Source organism: Sodiomyces alkalinus (assembly GCF_003711515.1).
Source record: "Sodiomyces alkalinus F11 unplaced genomic scaffold SODALscaffold_1, whole genome shotgun sequence".
In the NCBI taxonomy this organism is placed as follows: Eukaryota; Fungi; Ascomycota; class Sordariomycetes; order Glomerellales; family Plectosphaerellaceae; genus Sodiomyces; species Sodiomyces alkalinus.
The window spans coordinates 1,325,744-1,347,729 of record NW_021167079.1 but is presented as its reverse complement, the minus strand read 5'-3'; the positions used below and the strand labels follow the sequence as shown (position 1 = coordinate 1,347,729).

At 53.2% G+C, this 21,986-nt stretch overlaps 7 protein-coding genes across 7 annotated transcripts; 2 read left to right on the top strand and 5 right to left on the bottom strand.

Annotated features, from left to right (window-relative positions):
* Window positions 1–708: 708 nt before the first annotated feature.
* On the top strand, window positions 709–4,603 carry SODALDRAFT_303160 (hypothetical protein; the record flags this gene model as incomplete). Its single annotated transcript, XM_028608946.1, has 4 exons — window positions 709–1,768; window positions 1,891–2,172; window positions 2,287–4,136; window positions 4,269–4,603. The coding sequence occupies exons 1-4, from the start codon at window positions 1,074–1,076 to the stop codon at window positions 4,601–4,603; spliced, it is 3,162 nt and encodes a 1,053-aa protein (XP_028469921.1). The 5' UTR covers window positions 709–1,073.
* A 284-nt stretch (window positions 4,604–4,887) lies between these two features.
* Window positions 4,888–5,383, top strand: SODALDRAFT_354239 (hypothetical protein; the record flags this gene model as incomplete). The annotated part of the gene is made up of 2 exons (XM_028613704.1): window positions 4,888–4,991; window positions 5,194–5,383. 2 exons carry the CDS (start codon window positions 4,888–4,890, stop codon window positions 5,381–5,383), a joined length of 294 nt encoding a protein of 97 aa, XP_028469920.1.
* Window positions 5,384–5,424: 41 nt separating this feature from the next.
* On the bottom strand, window positions 5,425–9,499 carry SODALDRAFT_335952 (hypothetical protein; the record flags this gene model as incomplete). The annotated part of the gene is made up of 9 exons (XM_028612554.1): window positions 5,425–5,448; window positions 5,581–5,648; window positions 5,763–6,152; window positions 6,284–6,435; window positions 8,300–8,375; window positions 8,458–8,586; window positions 8,741–9,005; window positions 9,113–9,313; window positions 9,440–9,499. 9 exons carry the CDS (start codon window positions 9,497–9,499, stop codon window positions 5,425–5,427), a joined length of 1,365 nt encoding a protein of 454 aa, XP_028469919.1.
* Window positions 9,500–10,626: 1,127 nt separating this feature from the next.
* SODALDRAFT_7627 (hypothetical protein) lies at window positions 10,627–13,772 on the bottom strand. Its single transcript, XM_028615661.1, has one exon. It carries the CDS (start codon window positions 13,315–13,317, stop codon window positions 10,783–10,785), a length of 2,535 nt encoding a protein of 844 aa, XP_028469918.1. The 5' UTR covers window positions 13,318–13,772; the 3' UTR covers window positions 10,627–10,782.
* Window positions 13,773–15,993: 2,221 nt separating this feature from the next.
* SODALDRAFT_7604 (phosducin) lies at window positions 15,994–17,405 on the bottom strand. Its single transcript, XM_028615659.1, has 2 exons — window positions 16,539–17,405; window positions 15,994–16,416 (listed from the first exon to the last, which is right to left on the bottom strand). Exons 1-2 carry the CDS (start codon window positions 17,151–17,153, stop codon window positions 16,168–16,170), a joined length of 864 nt encoding a protein of 287 aa, XP_028469917.1. The 5' UTR covers window positions 17,154–17,405; the 3' UTR covers window positions 15,994–16,167.
* A 59-nt stretch (window positions 17,406–17,464) lies between these two features.
* SODALDRAFT_354229 (hypothetical protein) lies at window positions 17,465–18,573 on the bottom strand (the record flags this gene model as incomplete). The annotated part of the gene is made up of 8 exons (XM_028613703.1): window positions 17,465–17,503; window positions 17,838–17,857; window positions 17,930–18,017; window positions 18,104–18,122; window positions 18,189–18,216; window positions 18,324–18,331; window positions 18,415–18,444; window positions 18,512–18,573. The coding sequence occupies 8 exons, from the start codon at window positions 18,571–18,573 to the stop codon at window positions 17,465–17,467; spliced, it is 294 nt and encodes a 97-aa protein (XP_028469916.1).
* A 2,641-nt stretch (window positions 18,574–21,214) lies between these two features.
* SODALDRAFT_7573 (hypothetical protein) lies at window positions 21,215–21,980 on the bottom strand. Its single transcript, XM_028615653.1, has 2 exons — window positions 21,778–21,980; window positions 21,215–21,702 (listed from the first exon to the last, which is right to left on the bottom strand). Exons 1-2 carry the CDS (start codon window positions 21,858–21,860, stop codon window positions 21,393–21,395), a joined length of 393 nt encoding a protein of 130 aa, XP_028469915.1. The 5' UTR covers window positions 21,861–21,980; the 3' UTR covers window positions 21,215–21,392.
* Between the last annotated feature and the right edge of the window lie 6 nt (window positions 21,981–21,986).

Sequence of the window (21,986 nt, the reverse complement as noted above, 5' to 3'; positions counted from 1 at the left end):
CTCTAAGTAAATGACGCATGTCTACTGCCTGGAACCACTGGCGAGCAAAAGAGGAATGCAACAGATTACACAGGTGTGCGGCGCGAAGACGGACATTGGGGGGGGTGTCTTTGGCCGTTCATAGGTACTGGTCGACCGAAGCCTGAAATATCGTTTTCGTAGACAATGATGCTGTATTACTCCGTGTTCGGTACGCGTGACGTGGTTTCCCGGTATTAAACCATCGCAAGCCCTGTTGGTCGTTGGCCTAATCCAGTCAGGGCAAGGCGTGAGTGAAGCAAGGCAAACGGACGATCAGAAGAACGCGTGACCTCTAATAAATTCCAGGCTTTGCTTGGCGGTGTGTTGATAAGCTGTCCACTAAGACCGAGCTAGTGTTTCGTATGCGTACTGCCCGTACATCATGACTGCGTTGGCTTTGATGAATATCGTCTTACGTAGATAATGTTTATTCTATTATTATAGCTTTATCCTGGTACAGAGATGGGTTTTTCGTGTGTATCTGTAAAATGAAAGTCCTGGAGGTAATTCTAGTCCGCTTAGGTAATAGTAGGGTCCAAATAGGAAGGTGGGTAAGCAATAAGCAACCCCGCGCCCCGCTAAACACAGCCTCATCACATGATACTGCCCCTTATTATCGGGATTCCTTCCTCCCCGCCCCAACAACAAAAAAGAGGCCGAACCCAACCCCTCCATAAACCCGGTGCAAACCGATCGAACCCCCCAGACTCGACTCGCGTCCACTCAAGACTCAACAAATGATTCCCAATCATCACCGCAAACAGGCCCCGAACAGCCGACGCCGATTTGCGAATCGACCCATTGACCATTGAACGTTGGGCATCAATTATCTCGCGTCTCATGTTCTACAAACGACTGAATCCTAGCATCTCACAAGTCGAGTACCGCGAGTGAGCGAGCGCTGGGCCCGCCGTAACCCGCCGCAACCCACCCACAGTCCACTCTCCCAATCGCCCTTTTTGTCCCTTATTCCCAAAAGTGCCACCGCTACCCGCCGTTCGTACCCGCTACCCGCCCACCCTATTGCCATTATCCCGTCGCCGGCCGAAAAAATGACAGCATATGGCGCCCAAGGGGGTACCAATACAAGTCCATCAGCAGCCTCGGCCTCTACCACAGTCCCTCCCGCCGCAGCCTCCTCCGCTTCAACAACTACCGCACCCAGGGCTTCCGGCTCGGTCTCCTCTCAGACATCTCAGCCGCCCACCCAGCATAAGCGCGTCTACCAAGCATGCATTCCCTGCCGGCGTCGCAAAGTCCGCTGCGACCTCGGCAGCGTCGACAACCCCCATGATCCGCCCTGCGTGCGATGCCGACGAGAGAGCAAGGACTGCTACTTCAGCGCCACCCGTCGCAAGCGCAAGAACGAGGACGGAACCGATACCTTTGAGGAGCCGGAGGTCGACGAGTACACCATCCGCAACGGCCGGAAGCGACTCCACACCGCCGAACCCAGCCCCGCCGCCGTGGACCGCCGTCTCTACCGCGACGTGCCGCTGACGCCGGGCGGGACCGTCACGCGCGATAAACCCCTGCCGCGCCCTGGTACCTCTCGCAGCAGCGGTCGTGGTAGTATCGGTAGGGGCGTCACCCCGACTGCTTCGACGGCAAGCCACGCCGGGGACTTTGTCCTCGAAGATGAGCCCAACGCCCAGGTGGAGAACAGAGAAGCTCGAAACGTCCTGAGTCGAGGAGTCTACGGGCCTCATGACGCTCTCGACTTGCTCTACAAGGCCGCCACCGATAAGTCAGTAAACCAGACGGGGGGTTCCATTTCCTTTCCCTTTCCCTTTCCCTTTCCCTTTCCCACACCTGCTGTCGCTGTCGCACAACTTGAACTTGTTGCTGACTCGCGTCGCACATTTTTAGTTCCCTACCTTCACACAAACGCCACGAGAGCGCCGCCTCTCTGGCTTCTTTGGCGCAATCACAGCCCATGGTTGTCAGCCCTACGGCGACCATGAAGCCGGCCCCACCACCCCCGGCAGAGCCGATTCACAAAGCCGAACCGCAACCCATAGATCCCGAGCTGGCGAAGCCCGACCTCTCGGCCCAACCGGGCTACGTCGATGCCATCAAGGCATGGAACAGGTTTCGCTTCGTCCGAGCCGGCTGGTTCACGGCTCACGAGGCCATTGAGTATATTGACTAGTAAGCTTTTACCGCCCATGTTCACCGGGGCCCTTTCGTCCACTGTACCCCCCCCCCCCCCTTCCCTTCTTTTTCTTTTCTTTTTTTTTTCTTCTCTTTTACTTACACGATCAGCTACTACGAATACCTTTCTCCCTTGACTCCTATTTCCCCACCAACCTTCCGCACCCCGGCATCTCATCTCACCCTCCTGACCGAGGAACCCATCCTGACCGTCACCCTTCTCACCATCGCGTCACGCTACCGGCGCATGTCTGGCACCGGCGGCCACTGCAGGTCGCATGCCATCCATGAGCAGCTCTGGAACTACCTGCGAGGCATGATCGAGCGGTGTCTCTGGGGCCAGGAAGCCTTCGGTGGCGGCTTCGTGGCCATGGCAGCCGGCGCCTCTTCCATGGAAGACCCGCAGACCAGCAGCACTGCCCCCTGGCGCGGCCTCCGAAAGGGCAGCCTGCGCACGCTCGGCACGATCGAATCCCTGATGATCCTGACCGAGTGGCACCCACGGGCGCTGCACTTCCCGCCCGATGAGGCCATCGACGAACTGATGCTACCGTCCTACGACGGCAGCGACCTCGCCAGTACCGACGAGAACGGAAACCAGCGGCTGTCCGCCGGAATAGGTGGCCGGCGTATCGAGAGCTGGCTGGAGCCCGCATGGAGGAGCGACCGCATGTGCTGGATGCTGCTCAGCACCGCCATGGGTCTGGCCTACGAGCTGGGCGTCTTCGACGACATCGACGAGCTGCTGCGCGACGGTGCCATCTCGCGGCCGGAGTACGAGGAGGAGACGTACCGTCAGCGCGCGAATCGCATCAAGCGGCTGCTGCTGATCTATCTGACCCAGCTGGCTGGCCGTCTGGGTTGGACGAACATGGTTCCCGAGGCGCTGCGGCGGAGTGACCCGGCCGTGACGCGAAAGCGCCCGGGGGGTTCTGGGGGAGGAGGGGGAGGAGCAGGGGGAGGAGGAGGGGGAGGAGGAACGGGTAGAGAGGGTGGAGGAGAAGGCACGACGCCAGGCACCAACCCGTCGTCGCTGTCGAATGCGTTCAACTACATTCCCGATCTCGAGCTGGACGATCAGATCATTCATTGCTGGGCCGGCATCAGCAATGCCATGCACCTGGGGAACGAAAAACTCTTCCGCTCCAGGCAACACACGAAAAACATCATCCAGAGCGGCAAGTACACCGAGCACTTGCAGGACTTCCGTCCCATCCTCGAAGACTGGCACAGGGAGTTCTTGCGCTTTCGCCTCCCACCCTTCATCCGGCACATCCTCAGCATCGAATACGAATACGTCCGGATCTACGTCAATTCCCTGTCCCTGCAGGCCGTCGTGGAACGATCAGCAAGCAATGCTGGGAACTCGGCACAGGCTGGTCAGGCTGGTCAGGGTGGGCAAGTCCCCATCAGCACGGCGCAACTGTCGCCGCAGACGCAGAACTACTTCGGGAAACTGCCCCTCGGCCAGCTGGGCGGGTTCGGGGCGACAGACCAGGAATACATCAGGGAGGTCGTCGACGGCTGCCGCAACCTGTTGAGGACCGTGGTCGAAGGTCTCCTCCCCGGCGACTACCTCAAGCACGCCCCGGTGCGGACGTATTTCCGCATCATCAGCGGCGCCATGTTCCTACTCAAGACGTTCGCCCTCGGGGCCCCGCGTTCCGACGTCAAGCTCAGCATCGACTTGATGGACTCGACGGTGCAGGCGCTCCGGAACTGCGTCGTCGACGATGTGCACCTCGGCATCCGGTTCGCCGACCTGCTCGATTCGCTCACCAGCCGGCTGCGGAACCGGTTCATCCAGGCACCGCTTCTCGGCCACTCGGCTGACGCCCGCAGTCCCGACCCGCAGCAGGCCGGCATGGCCCATGGCGGCGGTCTCAATGGACAGGGCGCCAATGGTGACGGGCAGAATTGGAGTGCCCATGCTAGCCGGCTCCGCGAGGGCCTCACTCAAGGTATGTTTTCTCCCTACTGTGTTACACGTCCTTTTTTTTTTCCCTTTTTTCTTCTTTTTTGCCCCTTTCCTCCGCTTCCTCATGCACGCCAATCTTTGCAGACTGGCAACTAACGACTGTATTCCCACCTAGTAGACGCCAGCGGCAACATATCGGCCACCCCCTTCGACCTCACCGCCGGCTCTTTCCCTTACCCGTCGGGTGCAGCGTCGGGTTTCAACCCGTCAACGCCCGCTGCACCACTCGACAACCCGTCCTCGGTCGAGAACATCATGGACGTCACCGACTGGGGTAACCCGAACACGGAGATGTGGTACCTGCCTCCCGGCCCGGCATTCTTCCAGAACATGGAAAACGGAGGCATCGCCATGACGGCCGAGGGCCTCAACGTCGGTGGCGTCGATCTCCTCGAGTACATGGCGATGGATCCGCAGTTCCCCGTTATGGACAACCCGCCTTTCCCTTGAAAAGTTCAAGAAGCACAACCGTACCGATTGATTTGGTGTACTTTGACTTCAGTGTTATTACAAATGGCGTTGAAGCTCCGCGGTGGCGTCAGAGGGAACATATTTTCTTCTTCTTTTTGTATTTCAGTTTTTCTTTTTCGCTTCAGCAATGGGGGACGAACAAAAAGAAGGACATGTCTCAATCCATATCTCCTCAACTTGCACACAAGTATATCTTATCTCCCTGATTCAACGCGACGGTTCGAAGAAAACAAAGTGGGAAATGGGAGCGGATAATGGTAATAATGGAATACATTCAATCCCATCGCAACCCCCTTTTCTCGCCGCCGACCACATCTGGTGATATTCTTCTCGTCATCTCCCTCCTGCTACTTTACGGCTTGTTACCGTGGCATCCTTATGGAAAATAGTCCTGATAAGAACTATAAGCTCTGCGCAGAGTCGACAGAACAGGGTAGATGATGGCTACATGAGTGCTTGTCGTACTTCTTAATCATGCTATAAACAGACTCCGATTTCTCCTCGGCCACCCATCCCATTCCAAACTTAGCCAACACACACACACACGTCCCGTTGAACACACGGTGGAGGATGCAGCGGCGACGCAGCAAGGCAGCAGCCACCCTCGCATGGGGATTCCGGACAGAAAAACCCAAACGCCAAGCGCAATCCCACAAAAGTCCTGGAGCTCTTGAAGGAACGGGCCTGCACCCCGTTCCCTCCGTCTCGTTACAGCTGCCAAGACAACTCGCCGTCCTTTACTGCCATCAGTCATTGTAGGGGTCTGCCCTCTGCCCTATGCAGCCAGGGCGAAATGGCAGTTAGCTGATCATGCCCTTCTTGGTCTAGAGCAGCGGTGGACAGTCAGCAGGCAAAAGTAAAAGTAAACCCTTTGGGGACCTCGAGGCCATCGAAAAACGCCGGTAATCGGTAAGGTGCCAGGAAGGACAACGGAGAAAACAAAACCACAAACGTACCAAATGGTCCCAGAGCATTTTGGTGAGCGAGTCCGACATGGAGTACAGGTCGATTGAGAACTCGCCCGCTATCAAACGAGGCATGGCATTGACACCGTCAGTATTGCTTCCAAGGTCCTCCAAGGTCCTCGTCAAATAACCAAACCGGGGGGTGGCGGGGGGAGGAGGCGCGCAAGACGTACACTCGACATCAGTTTTAATATACATATCTTCCGTGCGATTATCATTAATAAGCTGGATGACATGCAGGAGGTCGTCCTCCTTCAACTTTCCGAGACCGTCCGCGATCTTCTCGTAGTCGTATTTTTGGTTGGGCTTTTTAGGTCCCGCGGTGCCCTTGCGCTTCACACGGTCCTCGTCACTAGGCAAGGGTCCCGTCTCGCGCAGGATCTGCTGTAGGGCTTGGCTGGGGTTCTTGAAGGTAACAGTGTGGTCGTTCTCGTAGTGGTTGGACTGGAAGTTGAGGTCGTGCGGGATGCTCTGCTTCGACTTCTCTGTGGTGTAGCAGTCAATTGACATCTCAAATTCACCCCATCCTTCGTTTTCGCAGGTAAATGGCGGCTTGGTGAAGGCTGTAACGGCGCAAACACGCGTGCACGTCAGCATGTCGCACCATATATCGATAATTCGCCGTTCTCTTTTCGGTCGCGGAAGTGGGAAAAGGACATGCGCCAGGGATACAAGGGGAGAAAGCATAGCATACTCTGGACCGGGTTCTCAAACGAGGGGTGAAGGTTGTAGGTGACGCGCTGGAAGCAGTCGGCCGGATGCTGATCTCCATTCTCGTCGAGGACATAGAGTGAAACCGACCATTTGCGCATAGGAAAGCCCTCTACCTGCTGTGGTCGTTCCGGACTGGAATTTCGAGTCGATTTTTTTCTCTCGCGTCAGCCTTTGCCCCAACAGGCCGGCCCCGTATACCGTAGCACTCGCACTCGCCCAACCCATGGGCAACAAGGCCACCGCGCATCGCGATCGAGGGAGCACCTACAGGATATTTTGGTCGGTGACCAGTCTGACTTTGCGCTGGGGATTTAGTTTCGTCTTAGCCCGCATCCTGTATGAGCGTAGAGGCAATGGGGATGGTATTGAACGAGAAGCACAACGAAGTGTGGGTTGTTCCGGGATGTCAGGTAGTTTGGGATCAATATCTCCACGAAGAGCAGAGGGAATTCAGGGTCCCAGGTCGTGGTACAAGTGGGAGTAGGAATAAGACGGGTAGAACAGCAATGCAAGATGGTAGTAGAAGGGCAGGCCATGGTGCCACGCGCTGTGAAAGCCCAGAGGATCGATCAAGCAGCGCTGCCCCCCAGGGAAAGGTTTCCCTTTTCTCTTTCACCTCTCTTTGCGCTTTCGTTCACCTCTGGGGAGTTCATTGAAAAAAGGAACCACCCCTCCATGCCGGCCGGGTTGGACAAGGCACGTCGCGGCTCGGGGAGGTGCAGAAGAAGTCAAGAAGCCGACGCAAACCAAGGTAGACATCGTGATGACAGCGCAGTAAGAACCAAAACAACCTACCTCGACAATCATCTTGCCTTCCTCCTCTTACACCTTGTGGATAAACCACAGTCTATGCAGCTTGGTGTTTATACTATATTTCGATTGATACTCGGCGGCGCAATTGATCGGTCGGTCAGTCGCTTCGTCGGTGGTTCGGCAGTGGATTCTACGGCGAGGGTCGGAACACAAGTAGTGGCTCTTTAACGTCGCCTGGTGAATCGCTGAATCGTCATCGGCTAGTGATACGTGAGGTAGAGATGGTTGGAGGGGGGTGTTCTGAACTGAGAGGACGAAATCTGGTCTGCCCTGATGTATGCGGTCATGTTCGAACTCCAATGCTTATTAAGGCCAAGGCAAGGGAGGGCGCACGGTTATAGTACCTTACAGGTAGGTACCTTACAGGTAGGTACCTTACCTAAGGTATCTATGCACGAGGTATCTCGTACGAAGTAAAGTACCTGCCGAATTGTTATACCATAACGACAAAACTCCACCATATATTGAAGCGAGTGAAAATTAACAGGAAGAGAGAAGTAACAATATTATCGTCTCCTTATATACACAGTCCAACTTGACTCCTAAGTTCACGAAAGCACTTACAGATGAATACCTCTGCGACTTTGTTCCTGCAGCGAAGCAGCCGTAGAAGTTCTCTGTCTTAACTGCACTCATTACCTTACATATATGCCAGCGGAGTAACGTCGCCGATATTTTCATGACTCGCATGGCCGGTTTTGAATTAGGGGAATGGGAATCAGAGTCTTTTGTTGATCTGGCCTACAAGCAAGTCGGCACTTTTGAGGAGATGATGGGAATTCCAGCACTTCGAAGGTAGGTACTTGCGCTGCAATGGTCTAGCCCCGATGCCAGTCGCGAAACCCTTCTCAAGCTCTCCTCCACCTTCTGCGGCCACGAAGACCAGTCCATCCAACTCGGCTCACTCCATCTGCCTCCCCTGCCCTGTACAGTGCTTCAACTCTCATCAGATTCTCTCTACTCTTCTTTTCCTTTCATGATTCGCGCTATCATGTTTCGTGTAGTGGGATCAGGGGTAATGGGGAACTATGCGCCGTTAAGACATCGATCCTAGGACCAAATGTCAAGTATGTACGCTATGTGCTGTGTTTTGCTAAGGGGAGGGGTGATATAGGGTGAGACATAGTCGAAGTCCGTTTGCTTGTCCGGACTCAAGACATTGATATAGTCAAATTAAGAGGACTCGTCTTGGGCTTTCTTGAACACCTCCTCGTTCTCCTTCTGGGCCTTGAGGAAAGAGTCCTTGAAGAGGTTGGCATCTGTAACACATCACATGGCCAGTCAGCTAACAATCCTCTCTCGTCGACAGACGCTCAGATCGGGGGTGTGGCGAAGGCTTACTCTCCGAGTTGGCAAAGCGGATGGCCAGGGTGACGGCCTCGGCTTCGCCCTCACTGACATCGGCGGCAGCGTTCCAGACCCAGCTGCGGTCAGAGCCGACATTGGGAGAAAGCTTCATCTCGGGAACAACTACAGCAAACGGTTAGCAAGACCATCATTCTTTCTCGTAAAACCGTCGGCCCACCAGCTCGGGACGGTAGAGCCACAAAGAATGGCCGCAGGAAAGGGAATTTGGCGGCCCCGTGTTTCTTCTTCTTCTTCTTTTTTTTTGTGCCAGACATACTGTAGTGGTTGGCGCAGACCTTGAGCGTCTTGTCCCGACGCATGACAAGGCGAGTCTTTCCATTCTCCTTGTGTTTCAACAGGCGGACGTCGCCCGTGCCACGCTCCTTCCATTCGCTCGACTCCTTGACAAACTTGAACAGCTTGGCCCGCATCTTGAACAGCTGCTCCTCGGATTCCTCGTTGGTACGGACCTCGACCTGCTCGGTGAGCTTGACGACAGGCTCGAAGTGGACATCCTCCGCTTCTTCGGGGGCTTCCTCATCCTGCATGGCGGGGAGAGTGGCGTAGCATGTACTGGTCAGCGCGCCGCAACAACGCACGGGGAAGGGCCATTCACACAGGCAGAACGGGGTTGGTGCATGGAACGTACGCCGCCCTCCTTCTTCTCGTCGGCAGCAGCGGCAGCAGCCTCACGCTGGGCCTTATTGCTGCCCGAGTTGTCACCGCGATCCTCGTCCTCGACCTTCTTTTCCTTCTTCGCACCGCCGCCGAACATGGAGAAGACCGCCGACTGGGTGACGGGCTTATCGGCATCGGCAGGGGCAGGGGCATCGGTCTTGGTCTCGGTGGCCTGAGTGTGGAAGAGAGTAGAGTGTTAGCTTCATTTTTCCAATGTATTTCATGCCCCGCGATACCGGGTAAACTATAGCATGCATGCAGTGATTGCTGGACGGAGAGGAGACATGGGTAATCGTACCTCAGGCGCAGGGGCCGTGGTCTCCTCGACCTTGGGTTCGGTGGCTTCGGCAGCAGACATGTTGATGAAAATGTCGCAAGAGAAAAATGGCGGGACGATAAGGTAGGTAAATGTAAAAGGTTAGGTTCGGCCGACAGAAGTACTACTAAATGCTCAGCTGATAGAAAGACAAGAGGGAGGACAAGATTAAAAAAAAAAAAGAGTCAGTCAAGAGTTGCTGGTTCCCACATGTTCGCTGCCTCCCTCCGCCTGTCGCCTAATCATTCAGTCGGGCCGCCCCTGCCTTGTGCGCTTTGCCCCTCTCCCCCCCTCCTCGAGTAAAGAAAAGTAATAAAAGGCGGGGTGGGCAAACATCAGCCACAGCTTGGAGCCGCAAAAGGCACGACGCCTGAAACCTCCTGATGGTGGCATACCGACTCTGAACCAAACAACATGGGAAAAGGGGTCAGGAACTTACTGTATAGGCTTGAAGAAGTAGCTTGGAATAATAGTAATGATGTGTGAGCTGTGAAGTGAGCGCTCCCAAGTAGTTGTGATTTTTTGTTCTTTTTCCTTCCTTTCTGTTGTTCGTATTTTCCCACCCCGCTCTGACAATGACCTATAACAGGTAGCCCGTCGCAGCACGAAGTACAGTAATTACCTATGTACTCCGTATCAAGCCTCCAGCACCAGCCCCACGTGCCCCTTTTCCAAGAAAGTGGGCCCCTAGGTACTGGTCCCGATACTTATTAATTACTCTGTACTTCCGATGAGAATAATCCAAAAAAAAAAAAAAAAAAAAGGGAATCGCGTTTGAGAGAGGCATCATACTGCAAAGTAGCAGCTATTATACATTATTCCATTTTTGAATTCGCTTGTTACTCCGTGTCATGAGCTCGATACTTTTGTGGTCCCGATGGAATCTGCCATTAAGTGTCTCCTTACTCCATTTCTCTTTTGCTCCAACCCCGATTCTCTGACAGGACCTTTGGGTCTACTGCAGCTGCCTACCTTATTCATGCCCTCTTCCTCTTCGTTGTCTCCTACCGTCATTCCAAGTACAGTCGACGGCGTGAACGATAACGTGTTGTTTGAAGAGAATGGAGAATGGACCAGAAAGTATTCTGACGAACAACGATCGACTTAAGAGAGACAAGGACAGTAGAGAAGGCTAAACAGCAGAGTCCCCTAACAGAGATAGAACCAGAAGAGAAATAGAGAAGGCAAAGGTAAAATGTGTTCCGAACGCAAACAGTTCCCTCCAAACGCCACCTGCTGTGCCCAATTCCCTGTCCCTTGTTCGTCTCCCATAACCATAATCCATTGCATCCTGACAAGCATGCGACCTAAATCGTTTCGTACCACTACTTGTCTCCAAGCCAACATTTCCTGGACCATCGCCACGAGCGGCAACCACTCTCAGAGCTCGTCTTGGCGTCCGTTCTATGCCGCACCTGTCGAGCCTTGACGGCCTCCGAGTATTTGTCGGCCAAGTATGCCTTGGCCTTCTCCCGGTACAGGTTGTACTCTTCGTGCTTCCCTTGCAGCCGCAGCCACCCGAGATGTGATGCGATCTGCGCCTTGAGGACGGACAGCCTCACCTGATCCGAGTAATCTTCCATGTGCCGTGAGGTCTCGTCCTGAATCCGCCGCCATTGTTTGGGCATCAGGTTACTGTTGCTCCATGCGTTTTTGAGGTAATCCACCGTCACGGATGTCTCTGCCCTGACCCGCTCTGGCAAGTCTGTGAGCTTCTTCAGCAGCGAGTGTCTAAGGGAGAGGACCAGCTCCGGCGTCTCGCTGGCTGTATCCCTGGCTTTGTCCCTGACTCGGTCCGCAGCCTTCGCGACTCCGCCGGCTACGTCGGACACCCTGTCGACGAGAAACCGTCCAAAGTCGACTACCTCTTCAATAATGCTCTTGCCAAAGTCAACCTCGAACGTCTCATTGACTTTTGGTTTTCGGGTAGTGACGACTGTTACGGAAATCGGACCATATGCCTCACTCATCGGAATCTCAATTAAGAGGCCCTCGTCGATGGACGAGAACTTGGTCTTGACAAGCCTGCCACCGCGAAGTACGTCAATACTAATGGAGTCCTTCGCGAGCCAGGTCGTCTTCGTGCTCAGTGGAATTTTCACCAGGATTTCGTTGCGTCCATGGACCTCGGCAGAGCAGACCGTTGACTCCTGAGAGCCGGTTACGCTTTCGGAAAAGAAGCTCGGGAAAGGAGCGAGAGCCAAGTTGGTTGGGGAAGCGTTGGCGCGAGGAATATCAACCATCGTCGTCGACGTCAGGTTGCTGGTCATGGTTGAGTCGGGGTAGATAGCGGTGCTGGCAACCGGGGGTGGCGAGGTCAGGGGCTGGTGCACTGCACCGGGGGCGGGTATCGGAGGCGCGACCAAGGAAACCCGGGAGACGCCGTAACATACGACCGCCGTGAGCCCAAAAAGAAGCAAATGGATGAGCACGTATGTGCTTACCACGGGACATCGGTCGAGCATATATCTCCATATCTCTCGAGCTGCCTTGCTTGCATGTGCGCAAAGTCCCTCGATTTCACTCTCGCCAGGTTTTTCTTCCCTCTTCCGCGAGTATCGGCGGGCCAAATATGCAAGGTTGCGGTTTAGCTTACCGGAATCGACGTTCAAGAAAGAGGTCAAATCGACGGGTAAGCGCCCTGTTTGACGGTTGTGGCTACTAAAGAGACGGCGGTGGATGGCACGTCCGTCTATGTATTTGCTCCAGACGTTTACAGGCAGGAGGCAGAGCTGGGGGTCGGATATAAGGATGCAGGGCACACAGTGCTGCTTCATGAATAGCCAAGCAGCATCTCGCGTTTCCCCGGCAATGGCGTCATCCTCCTGCGAGGCATAGAAAACGGCGAAATCGGGCACCGTCCAGTGAGACGTGACATGAAAGTTTCTCCGGTGTGCCAAAGTGCTGTAGGTTCTCTCGCCGTCGACAGTGATGAAGATCATTGTCTCAATCACACCATGCGTCGACATATAGGCTGTCTCCTGGGCCAATGTGCAGCGCTCAACTTTGATATGGGTCCTCCTAAACTCTGCCTCGTCCAACTGAGAAGAGCCGGGACCAGAGGGTGCTGTGAGTGCAGAGGCCATTTTTTTGACGATATCTTCTTGTGCCGTCGGACTGCCGACATACATGATACGAAGTGGCTTTTTGATGAGCAAGTATTCTTCGTCCATGCGCTGGTGGACAGTGGCAAAGGGTGGCCAAGAAATATTCGGAGTGTCATTCTGGCGAGCGAGGTCTTCTTCGTCGGAAACATGTTTGGGATCTTGAGATGCCGAGGCTCCCCGTGACGGAGCAAGCGTAGGGTCGAGAAATGAAGGAGTATTGGTTGTAGGGTCGATAATGGAGGCACTCGCAGGAGTAGAGGGACTACTCAGGCTCTCTTCCGCATAAACCTGCGAGTTATTGCGGGCTTCTTGTTCTTCTTCCGCTACTTCATCCTCCTCTTCTTCTCGTGTTTCTTGGTTATTGAATTCGATCTCTGAGTCTGTCTCCAAGTCATCCGCCGACTGCTCAGTACCAGCAAGACTATGAACGTCATCGGCTCGGCTGTCGTCGAACGAATCGAGGGACTCGGAAGCAGGCCCATCCTGACTCTCGTCGTCTGTGTGGATGAACTCAAAGGTTGATTCTGACAGAGAGGCGGTGGCATCACCGTAAGGGTCGGCGGAAGGAGTCATGATATCAGAATGACTGGAGGCTATCCAGCTAGCTAGCTGTCGGTTGCCCTGCGGTCGGGGGAATCGAAGGGTCAGCTCTGAGGACGACAGTGAAGACTGGCTCAAAGGTTGAAGCTGCTTGTCGGCCGGGTCGGAACTGTCAGGTTCGAAATGTTGAGCAGAAAGCTTCTGCTCTTCCATCACGAGATACCAAATGTCAGTCTGGTAGATATCACGTCATCCCTCCAGTTCGGGAGAGCATCGACAGGGGAAAGAGCCGGAGAGCGCGAGGATGGAGTTCTGGACGGGAAGATCAGTCGAGAAAATGCTCGACAGACCGACCAGGATGGGAAATTATAGAACGAAGGGGAAATCGAGTTGACACGGATGGGGTGAGCACGAATATCGGTTGAGGATAGTGGATCGAGTAAACTGGACAAAGGAGGACTTTAGGCTTTTTAGGCGAACAGAGGGAGAGAAATCGTAGAATATAGACCTTTGAACAACACGAGAGAGGCGTAGAACCAACCCCAACCAACAAGTTATTGGCCTGAAGGGAACAAGGAACCTCGTTGTCTTTGAGGCTTTTGGTGGAAAATGACTTGGACCGAGCCGCCCCCTCCGTCAGCCGGCTTTCAAAGTGTGGCCTGGGCTTACTGGACGAAGACTTACTGTGGAGGCGAAGGTCGTGGAAGGGGTAACTTAAAGTTTGTAGAAGAGAACCTTCCCATGTAGGTATATTACAGAGAAAGTTTTCACCCAAATACGGTGATTTAGGAAGGTATGATCGCGGAGTGGTTTCTGGTCGTCTGTCGTGTCTGATGGACAGGTTAAACCTGCCGCCTGATCTGATGAGTGAGCCTGCTGTAGGGCGGGGTATGGCACTCTGGGTCGGGCTAGAGCTTTGGGATAACGGGAGGGGTGGCGGCTGCTGCCTGGTACGTTGGTTGTCGTTCGTCTTTGGCCTCGACTGGCTTTTAGAATAAGGTAGGGAGGAAGAGAGGACGGAGAGATACGATTTCATCATTCATCGAAGTGACTCGCTTAAGGTACCTACCTCCGTTGACTGCCCACCTTTCTGGGCCGTACTCGACATGTTGTCACGCGGGGTTGTTTGGAGATAAGGAACAGTGAAGCAGGAATGGAGCAATAAGGCAGGAACTCCTTATGGCTAGGATACCTATGTACTCTGTACTCCGTATCCGCACTTGAATACTCCGTCGGTACACAGGTGGGTATTGTTGTGGGGGGGGTTGCCGCCATCCCCGCGAAAGCTTGCCGCCCGTCGCCGTGAACCTTATCTCCGTACGTGATTTAGATACATTAACTGATATAATCGCTGGATCTTTGCCATATCTAGTAACTTTGAAAATACGTATCTCTGTGTGAGCTTGAAGTGCCTATGAGAAGAGAATTCTCGGAACCAACAGAAGAAGAGAAGGTTTAGGGTTCAATGTTCAGTCGGGTAATTTTGAAACATCGAGGTGGACGTGAAGTTACCAGTACCACCCACCCTCTTGGCTGGACAGTACCTGCAGAATCGCTGGACATGTGATCTAACATTGGAGTTACCTACCGTAACTTTGGTGGGGCACCTCGTACAGGGATAAACAGCCGGTCAATATGACGATGGAAGTGGTCACCAACCTGCCCTTATGGAGGACGTATCCGTAGACTAGGTAAATTCGTGGAGTAGGCAACGGATATTTATTATAATTTCTGTGAGAAGAATAGACTAATATATGAATTCTGGCGTAGACGTGTAGATATACGGATACGGAGTCCTGCCTTGCTGCTAAAGGTACGTACCTGTGCGTGGAGGGATGGTTTTTGGGCTACCTTATTAGGCGCGCAACTTGGTGGTTATAGTGTACCCAACATCCAACCCCCAGAGCCCAATGGTTCAGATGGATCTCCGAAACACGTTGTATTCGCCTTGGGCATCTATTAGATACCGGGAGAATATATTAAACACTCAAATACATTTTGTTGTTTGATAGATGAATACTTGTCTTTCGATACCAAGCAAGAGACATTCAGTAATAATTGAGAGTCGAAGATGACTCGACTTCGTACCTACTACCTTTTGTGCCACACTTCGATGGCATCATAGTGCCTTATCGATAAGGGAGGGTATGCCCCCCTCTCGCTGTGATGGCGGGGTCGTAAAACTTCAGGGTACAATGTGCCTACCTTAGGTAGGTACCTTAGACTTGACACCTGGGTAGCTGTCCCGCCCGAGAGTCCCTGTTAGATAAACCGCATATTACGAAGTACTCCGTATGCTGGCATTGCAAGAAGACAGTGAGAAAACGAGGAAGAGCGGGCAGCAAGGTGTGTCCATTAAAGCCGGCAGCCCTGCCGATAGTAAGTAAATTAATGCCGAAAACCCCTCCAACCCAAGGTATCATACAGCAATGCGATGCCTCCGTATATATGCGTGTCCCCGAAGGTCAGGACGAGCCCTGGCACGGGTCTGATTTCCGGGTCCCCGGTTTTCATAGCACCCAGGGCAAGAATCCAGCCCAGTCCAAAAAGCGTTGGGATACCCAACTCCAGACAGGGCTAAGCAATGTCTCTCGCCTTCTCTGTATAATTCACCAAAAGAAAGTGAAAACCGTGTCTTCGTATCCTGCATAACCTTAAGCTTGCAAACCGTAAAAGCAAAACAGGCCCCGTCCACAGAACCGCAAAAAGCATGCATATCGGCACGCGTCAAAACAGTATTATCTTGGGGTATTGGCCATCCGACGCTGGTGACCTTGATAAAGGAAAAGAGCCCAGGTTCACCAATGCCCACTTGCCTATGTTATGCCGGTGACGAAACCGGGCGACAGGCGTAAAGAAGGGCCGCGAGGCGGGGTATCGTGGGTAAGAAGAACCGGAACAAAACGCAGATGAAAACGCCTCAGTCGTCAAGTGAAGACGTTGGGAGAGCCGTACGGGCAAGCTTTAGAGAGAGGGGAAGGGTGTGGTGGTCGTATAGCACAGCCTCTCGAGGCAGCCGAAGCATGAGGGGAAGGAACATGATGAACAGCAGAGGTAACGCTTTCATAGAATGCCGTATTGCTGGAAGAGCCTCATTAGGGTTTGCGTGCCAAAGGGTTCATCGTCGGGGATCATCTCGATGATGCCGGTGAGATTGGCAAAGATGTCGCCTTGGTTCCGGTACGCCAAAATTGATGGCACGGCGGCATTGTCGAATTCGATGTCGAGGTAATGTACCTTGACAAAGTGGACGGTGTTATGGTTCCTCACGAGCGGACTCATCGCGGCCTGTATCTCCGATGACACATCGCACTGCGGACAAATTGTTAGTACGTAGCAAGGAAATGGCGCCAGTGTATGTGAAAGAGGAGGGGGGGGGGGGAAGAAAGAAGGGATTGTGGTGTTAGATGCGACCGAGGAAGGAAAAGACATACATCGGGATCGTAGACGAAGACGACGACGACAGTGTCGCGGCTGACCTTCTCAATGGCGTCGAGGTAGCCCAGCGCATCGACCTCGTCCAGTCTGCCATACACCCTCACGCTCGGGCTTGTCCTCCTGTTTCGTACCGCCTTGTTCCCGTCCCTCTCCAATTCGCGTCTCCGGCTCTCGCGCCATTGCTGCAGGAAAGCCTCCTCGCTCGGCGAATCGCTGGCGTTGCCGTCGTCCTCGCTGGAGTTGCGGGAAGCAGAATGTTGAGCCCCGTCGAGGCCAAAGATGGACTTGCGCACGGTAGACTTGGCACGGCTGATGAAGGAGACTTTCTTGGCTTCCTCGTAGCTGCGGGCGTCGGCGATGACGCCTTTGACTCCGGTGGTGCGGCCGGCGTCGAAAGTGGCCGGAGGCAGCTTGAGGCCTTGGTCGAGGGTGGGGGTACGCATGGCGTTGTCGATCTGGGAGGCGCGATAGGCGTCTTCTTCGCTGACGTCGACGCTGGTGCGCTCGCGGGAGTAGTCTGCTCTGTCTTCAGGGTGGACTCGGATGGGATCTCTCGCGCTGTTGGCAACTAGTCTGTTGAATTCTTCTTGGGCGGGGGTTGGGTTGGACATATTGGGCAAAAACGGGATTCGCGGGCGGGAAGGCTCGAGGGCAGGGCTCTTTTAATAGATGTGATAATTAGGTAGTGGGTGTGTTTCACGGAGAAAGCGTCATGGGAGGGGAACAAAGATGCCTGCGAGTTTCGTGTGCTTCGTCGAGGAAGGAGAAAGGGGCACGGCAAACAAGAAACAACGGGGGTGGACCGGAGAGAGAGTGCTCCTGCCTTATTGCCCTCGAGTTTTTTCGAAAGTGATTCTCGAAGCTGTGGGTACGAGTCGGCAAAGACAGGGATATGTGCGATATGAAATAAGCAATCCCTGTCTTAGGTGGTGGGCAGAAGGGTCAGGGTGGCGACCTCGGGCTCGTGGGGAGAAAAAGAAGATGAAAAAAGCTTGGGTTATGTTGGGGGGGGGGGTTGCGGAGCCCCCTTGTTTCTGGTGTTAGACAGTTTGTTTCAGAATCCCTAGATCAACTTCATGCTCCCTGTTGCCTAATTACGTTGTATGCTGAAGTAATTACTTCGTAGAGTGGGCTGCAGTACCAAGAAAAGGACAAATTAAAATAGGAACAAGAGGACTATTTGAAGTTTGCAGGACAAGAGACAAAGACCAGCGAAGAACGAAATAATAAAACGAGCAACGGGAAGGGATTGGTACGGGATAATAAATGCTGGTTAAATCACATTCGGCACATACTTCTCCAATATTCATTCGTACTGCCAACAAGTTCAAATTCGAGCCGAGTCAGTCTGGGCCAGTCCTGGCTGGGTAAACTGCGAAAATCGAACGGATGATTTGTGAAAAGCCTCCTCCGGTAACATCGGACAGGAGGAGCGTTGATCGACAAGGAGATAGCAAGCCACCGTTGACTTGGCGCTATCTTCGGTGGGCCGCACAATTACCAATTACCGGTGGTCTAATTTAAGAAACCGCGTGGCCTTTCGCCGAGCGTATGTACATACATAATCAAGCATCTTCTGCCTTGGTCCAATGTTTGATTGGGGGCTCTGCTCTTACTCCGTGTTTGTCCATTGCCAATTATTTGACCTGGTGCCTCCGAGATTACCAGAAACAGCTTGAGGTAGGTCATCAAGCATTTTATCTAGATTCCGTGCCAAACCGACGGGTGCCTGATATAAACATGTCTCCGTACCTTAGTAATTACTTTGTCCTTGCTCTCACTGGCAACACTTCAACCACCACCATCACTGGTAGCTAGAGTTTCACTGGCAGGGTTATTTCTTTGGTTCGCCTCGGCTACGAATCGCCTCACGGGGTGGAAGAACGGGTGCAGGTTGCAGCTCTGAGTTGCATAAAACAGGCTGGTTCAGGCAGCCTTATTTGAGTGCCGCCTTTATCGGTTCCCCGACATCGGTTCTCTTCCATCCCGTCCCTGAAGGATGGGCGCAGTTTTCAGCTGATGCATCGGCATTTTACTCCGACCCCATGATACTCGTAATTACTCCACCCCTTCTGTGAAGGTTAGTTCTTAATTGTAGTAATAACGGCCCCATGATCAGACCATGCGTCGATTGTCCATGTCTGCATTTGAAAATACCCCGAATTGCCCCTCCCCCTCCTTTCTGGCACATCGCACGACGCCGGGAAACGTCAACACCTCGCACGACTGCATCACAACGTCACCCCACAACGGGTAGTGTGAAAACGTGTCCAGTATCAGTACATATACCTCGGTACATACTACCAGTCCTTCCGATGTCTGTGCCGTTGTCGGCGACCCATCCTACAAGAACAATAGTAGAAGTTGTGCCACGCTGTGCCACGCTGTGCCGCAAACAAAATGCCCCAAATCACACGCATCCTTCTCCCTACCTTAGGTAGGCACTGGCAAATGAAGGGACATGCACACGACCACTTTTTAATCAAAGATATGCGGATGCATGCAGTGAGACTGGAGTCTGGGGCAAGGGTCACTCGGTGATTTCCCAAAATAGCATCCCTTGTTTTGACACCCGACTTCCAAGCCGTCCTGCAGCCACGTCCACGTACAGCACTGTAGCCGCGCCGTCTATAGCCCCCGTGCGGAACGGAGTACGTATCCCAAGGGGTCGTCCGCTGTCGGTCTGCCCAACGAGCTCGCCAAATCATTTTCCTGGGTAAGAACCATAGCCCTTGCGACGCGACCTCCATGGAAGGTTGTGACTCCGGTCATTCCGGTCATATTTATGCTTCCCTCATGGAGGCCAGGGGTTCATGGGCTCAGTCCCAGACGTACGGTCGACCAGCAAACACGGGGCTATTATGGGCGGATCAGCGTTTCACAGGATATCCCCCAACTCTGCCCCTGACACCTGCCCCTTGGCCTTAGTACCAGTAACCAGATTGCTGCACGATGAACGCAGTATGCGAATTTCGGTTCTCTGGTGTTCTTTATTTGTTTGTCTCGCCTTGTTCATGCTTGAATCTCGCCTCTCAAAGCGCCGCCCTTCGACTATATTCTCCTTACGTTGACCTCGTTTTGCGAGTAGCGTAGCAATAACTGTCTTAGCTACGAGCTGTCCTGAATCTGACACTTCAAAAGCCATGCCCATAATAAACCACCACACAATTATGGCGAAACAGGAGGTTACATCGAATGCAGGGCGGAATGGGCGAGTCCGGGCCAAGGTGTCTAAAACTACACTTGCCTTCTCATCTTAGTTAAAACCTGCTATATACAACCTTATTTTTCAAAGACATCAGTTTCTTATTAATTGCTATAAGACTTAGGCTCGGGCGAGAATCAGCTATAAAAGAGTCACCCAGATTTGTGCTGTCTCATTCCGGCCATACTGGGGGAGCAGAGCACGAATGTCCCGGTGCGTCTATGTAAGGTATCTTAGGTCTCCTGCCGGCACTTGGATTCATGCCCAGCGGTCGCAAAGACGGAGTCCTCTATTTACAGAAAACATTCGAAAGCGACAATCTCTCCTATGTTCTCTCCTTTTTTTTTTTTTTTTTTTTTTTTTTTTTACTTCTCATCTCTTGCAAAGTGGCACCTAAGAGCAAATAAAAGAGCCCAAGTCCCATCTTATGCTGCATGTTCAGCATCAGAGTATTCTTCTTTCCTTCCATCCTACCCTCTACCTGACGCAGAGCAAACCATTAATTCCCCAGGTTCCCTTTACTCCGCGACTTAATTCGACTGCTGTCACGGGAGAGTAGCCATATATTTCTACATCGAGTTGGCGAGCCGTGGCGGAATTTCTTCGTACAGACCACACTCGTATTCACTTTGCGGGAAGAGCACCAAGGACGACACGTATAAGTAGCCAACGTCACGTAGATGGCCCTCTCAGAGTCGTGAATCTCCCGTGGTTTTACCTGGCCCCAGGTCTTTCGCCATCTCTCATTCTCAAACCGCGACGCACTTATTCCCATAACGACGACTTCTCAGTTACCTCACAGATGCGTTCAATACATCTGTTATTCTTCCCCAGTTGAGCAATATGGGGCTCTTTTCATCTTATGACGGACAGGTGCAAACAGTCCACCCTAAGCCATGTGCTACACAAAACTCCGGCAACCTGATATAATTGCCCTTGACACCCCCTCCGCCATTTCCGAACACCCCGGAGAGTCTCACAACGACCGTAGAAGAGATGACAAGATGGTGGAAGAGCGAAGGATGGCAGAGGGCTTCTTCTGTCCCTAGACCAACCAGCCCATCGTTGACCCCTTCTCTACCGTGAACAGCCCGAGAGGAAGGCCAAGACAGAATACCACATCCACGCAACGTGTCCGGCCGAATCCATGTTCTCTTTCCACATCTCCCATGATTTCGAAGTTGCGGCATCCATGGTTCGCCCCCTCATCATAGTCCCATCCCATGAAGATACATAGGATGCTCCGTATTTACTCGGTGCACAGGTAGCCAGGGAAATGTGCGGCGCCATGGACGAAAACGGTTGGGAAAATAAACTACAATTTTTTTTTTGAACGCGAGATACTAATATAGTACAAAGAACAACTGAAGGAGAACAGGTAATGCCTGGTGACAGTACGTGACTATATGGCCAGCGCTTCAACGCCCGCAAGACAAGCAAGCCGATCCTTCATCTCCTGGCTCCCGGTTCGCTGGCAATTCGTCGCCCACAGCCGCTGCCCTCTTGCTGACATCTCCTCATCGGGCAGCTCCCTTTTACGGGCTTCTTTCAACCCCACTCCTACTTTTTGTCCTTGGTCGAGTACCACACGCTATGCGAAAAAAGAAAACCCGCATCGTTTTCTCAAAGTCGAGGCTTCTCATCGCTAATTAGATACGCCCACAAGTCTCCAACAGAAGGCGTCTTCTCGTTTACCGCAACGCAAAAATAAACGAGAATCAAAGGTGTATCTCGCGTAGATCGGTAAACCAAACAAGGCAACAACAAAACAGACAAACAGGAAAAAAATGGGGGGCAAGCCTGCCAGATATTGCGCATCACGTGTTGGTGAAACGCGGTGGCCGAAGCCCTCGAGAAATGAACGACAACGAACATATTTCCGTCTCGGTGCAGAACTCCCAAGTCCATAGAGTACCGTTCTGTTTCCCACGTCGGTTTTTTTGTTCGTTTTATGGCTGTCGAGGAGCCTCTGGTAGGATCAAGGTCGTACAGCGAGAGTGCGGCTCGTCGGGACTCGGTAGGGTAGGAGCCTGATGGTTGGTAGGTAGGGCGTAATGGTGGGAATGCGCGAAAAGGCAAGGGGAATAAAAATAAGAGGTACGGCGCAGAGCATCGCCAACGTCAGCCATCCATTATAAATCAGGAAACCTTCCGCCCGAGGAGAAATGGGCAAACGAGAAAATAGGACAGGTTATGAGCAGGTGTGTATCGTGACTTCGTCCCAGCAGCGCCAGTGCTC

What these genes read in the sequence shown, in the direction of transcription:
- SODALDRAFT_7627 (XM_028615661.1), bottom strand. Translation starts at nt 13,317, where the DNA reads ATGGAAGAGCAGAAGCTTTCTGCTCAACATTTCGAACCTGACAGTTCC.
- SODALDRAFT_7573 (XM_028615653.1), bottom strand. Translation starts at nt 21,860, where the DNA reads ATGCTCTGCGCCGTACCTCTTATTTTTATTCCCCTTGCCTTTTCGCGC. An exon ending in CCCTACCTACCAACCATCAG is followed by an intron (nt 21,703 to 21,777) that starts GCTCCTACCCTA and finishes GCTCCTCGACAG; the next exon opens with CCATAAAACGAACAAAAAAA.
- SODALDRAFT_7604 (XM_028615659.1), bottom strand. Translation starts at nt 17,153, where the DNA reads ATGTCCAACCCAACCCCCGCCCAAGAAGAATTCAACAGACTAGTTGCC. An exon ending in TCTTCGTCTACGATCCCGAT is followed by an intron (nt 16,417 to 16,538) that starts GTATGTCTTTTC and finishes ATTTGTCCGCAG; the next exon opens with TGCGATGTGTCATCGGAGAT.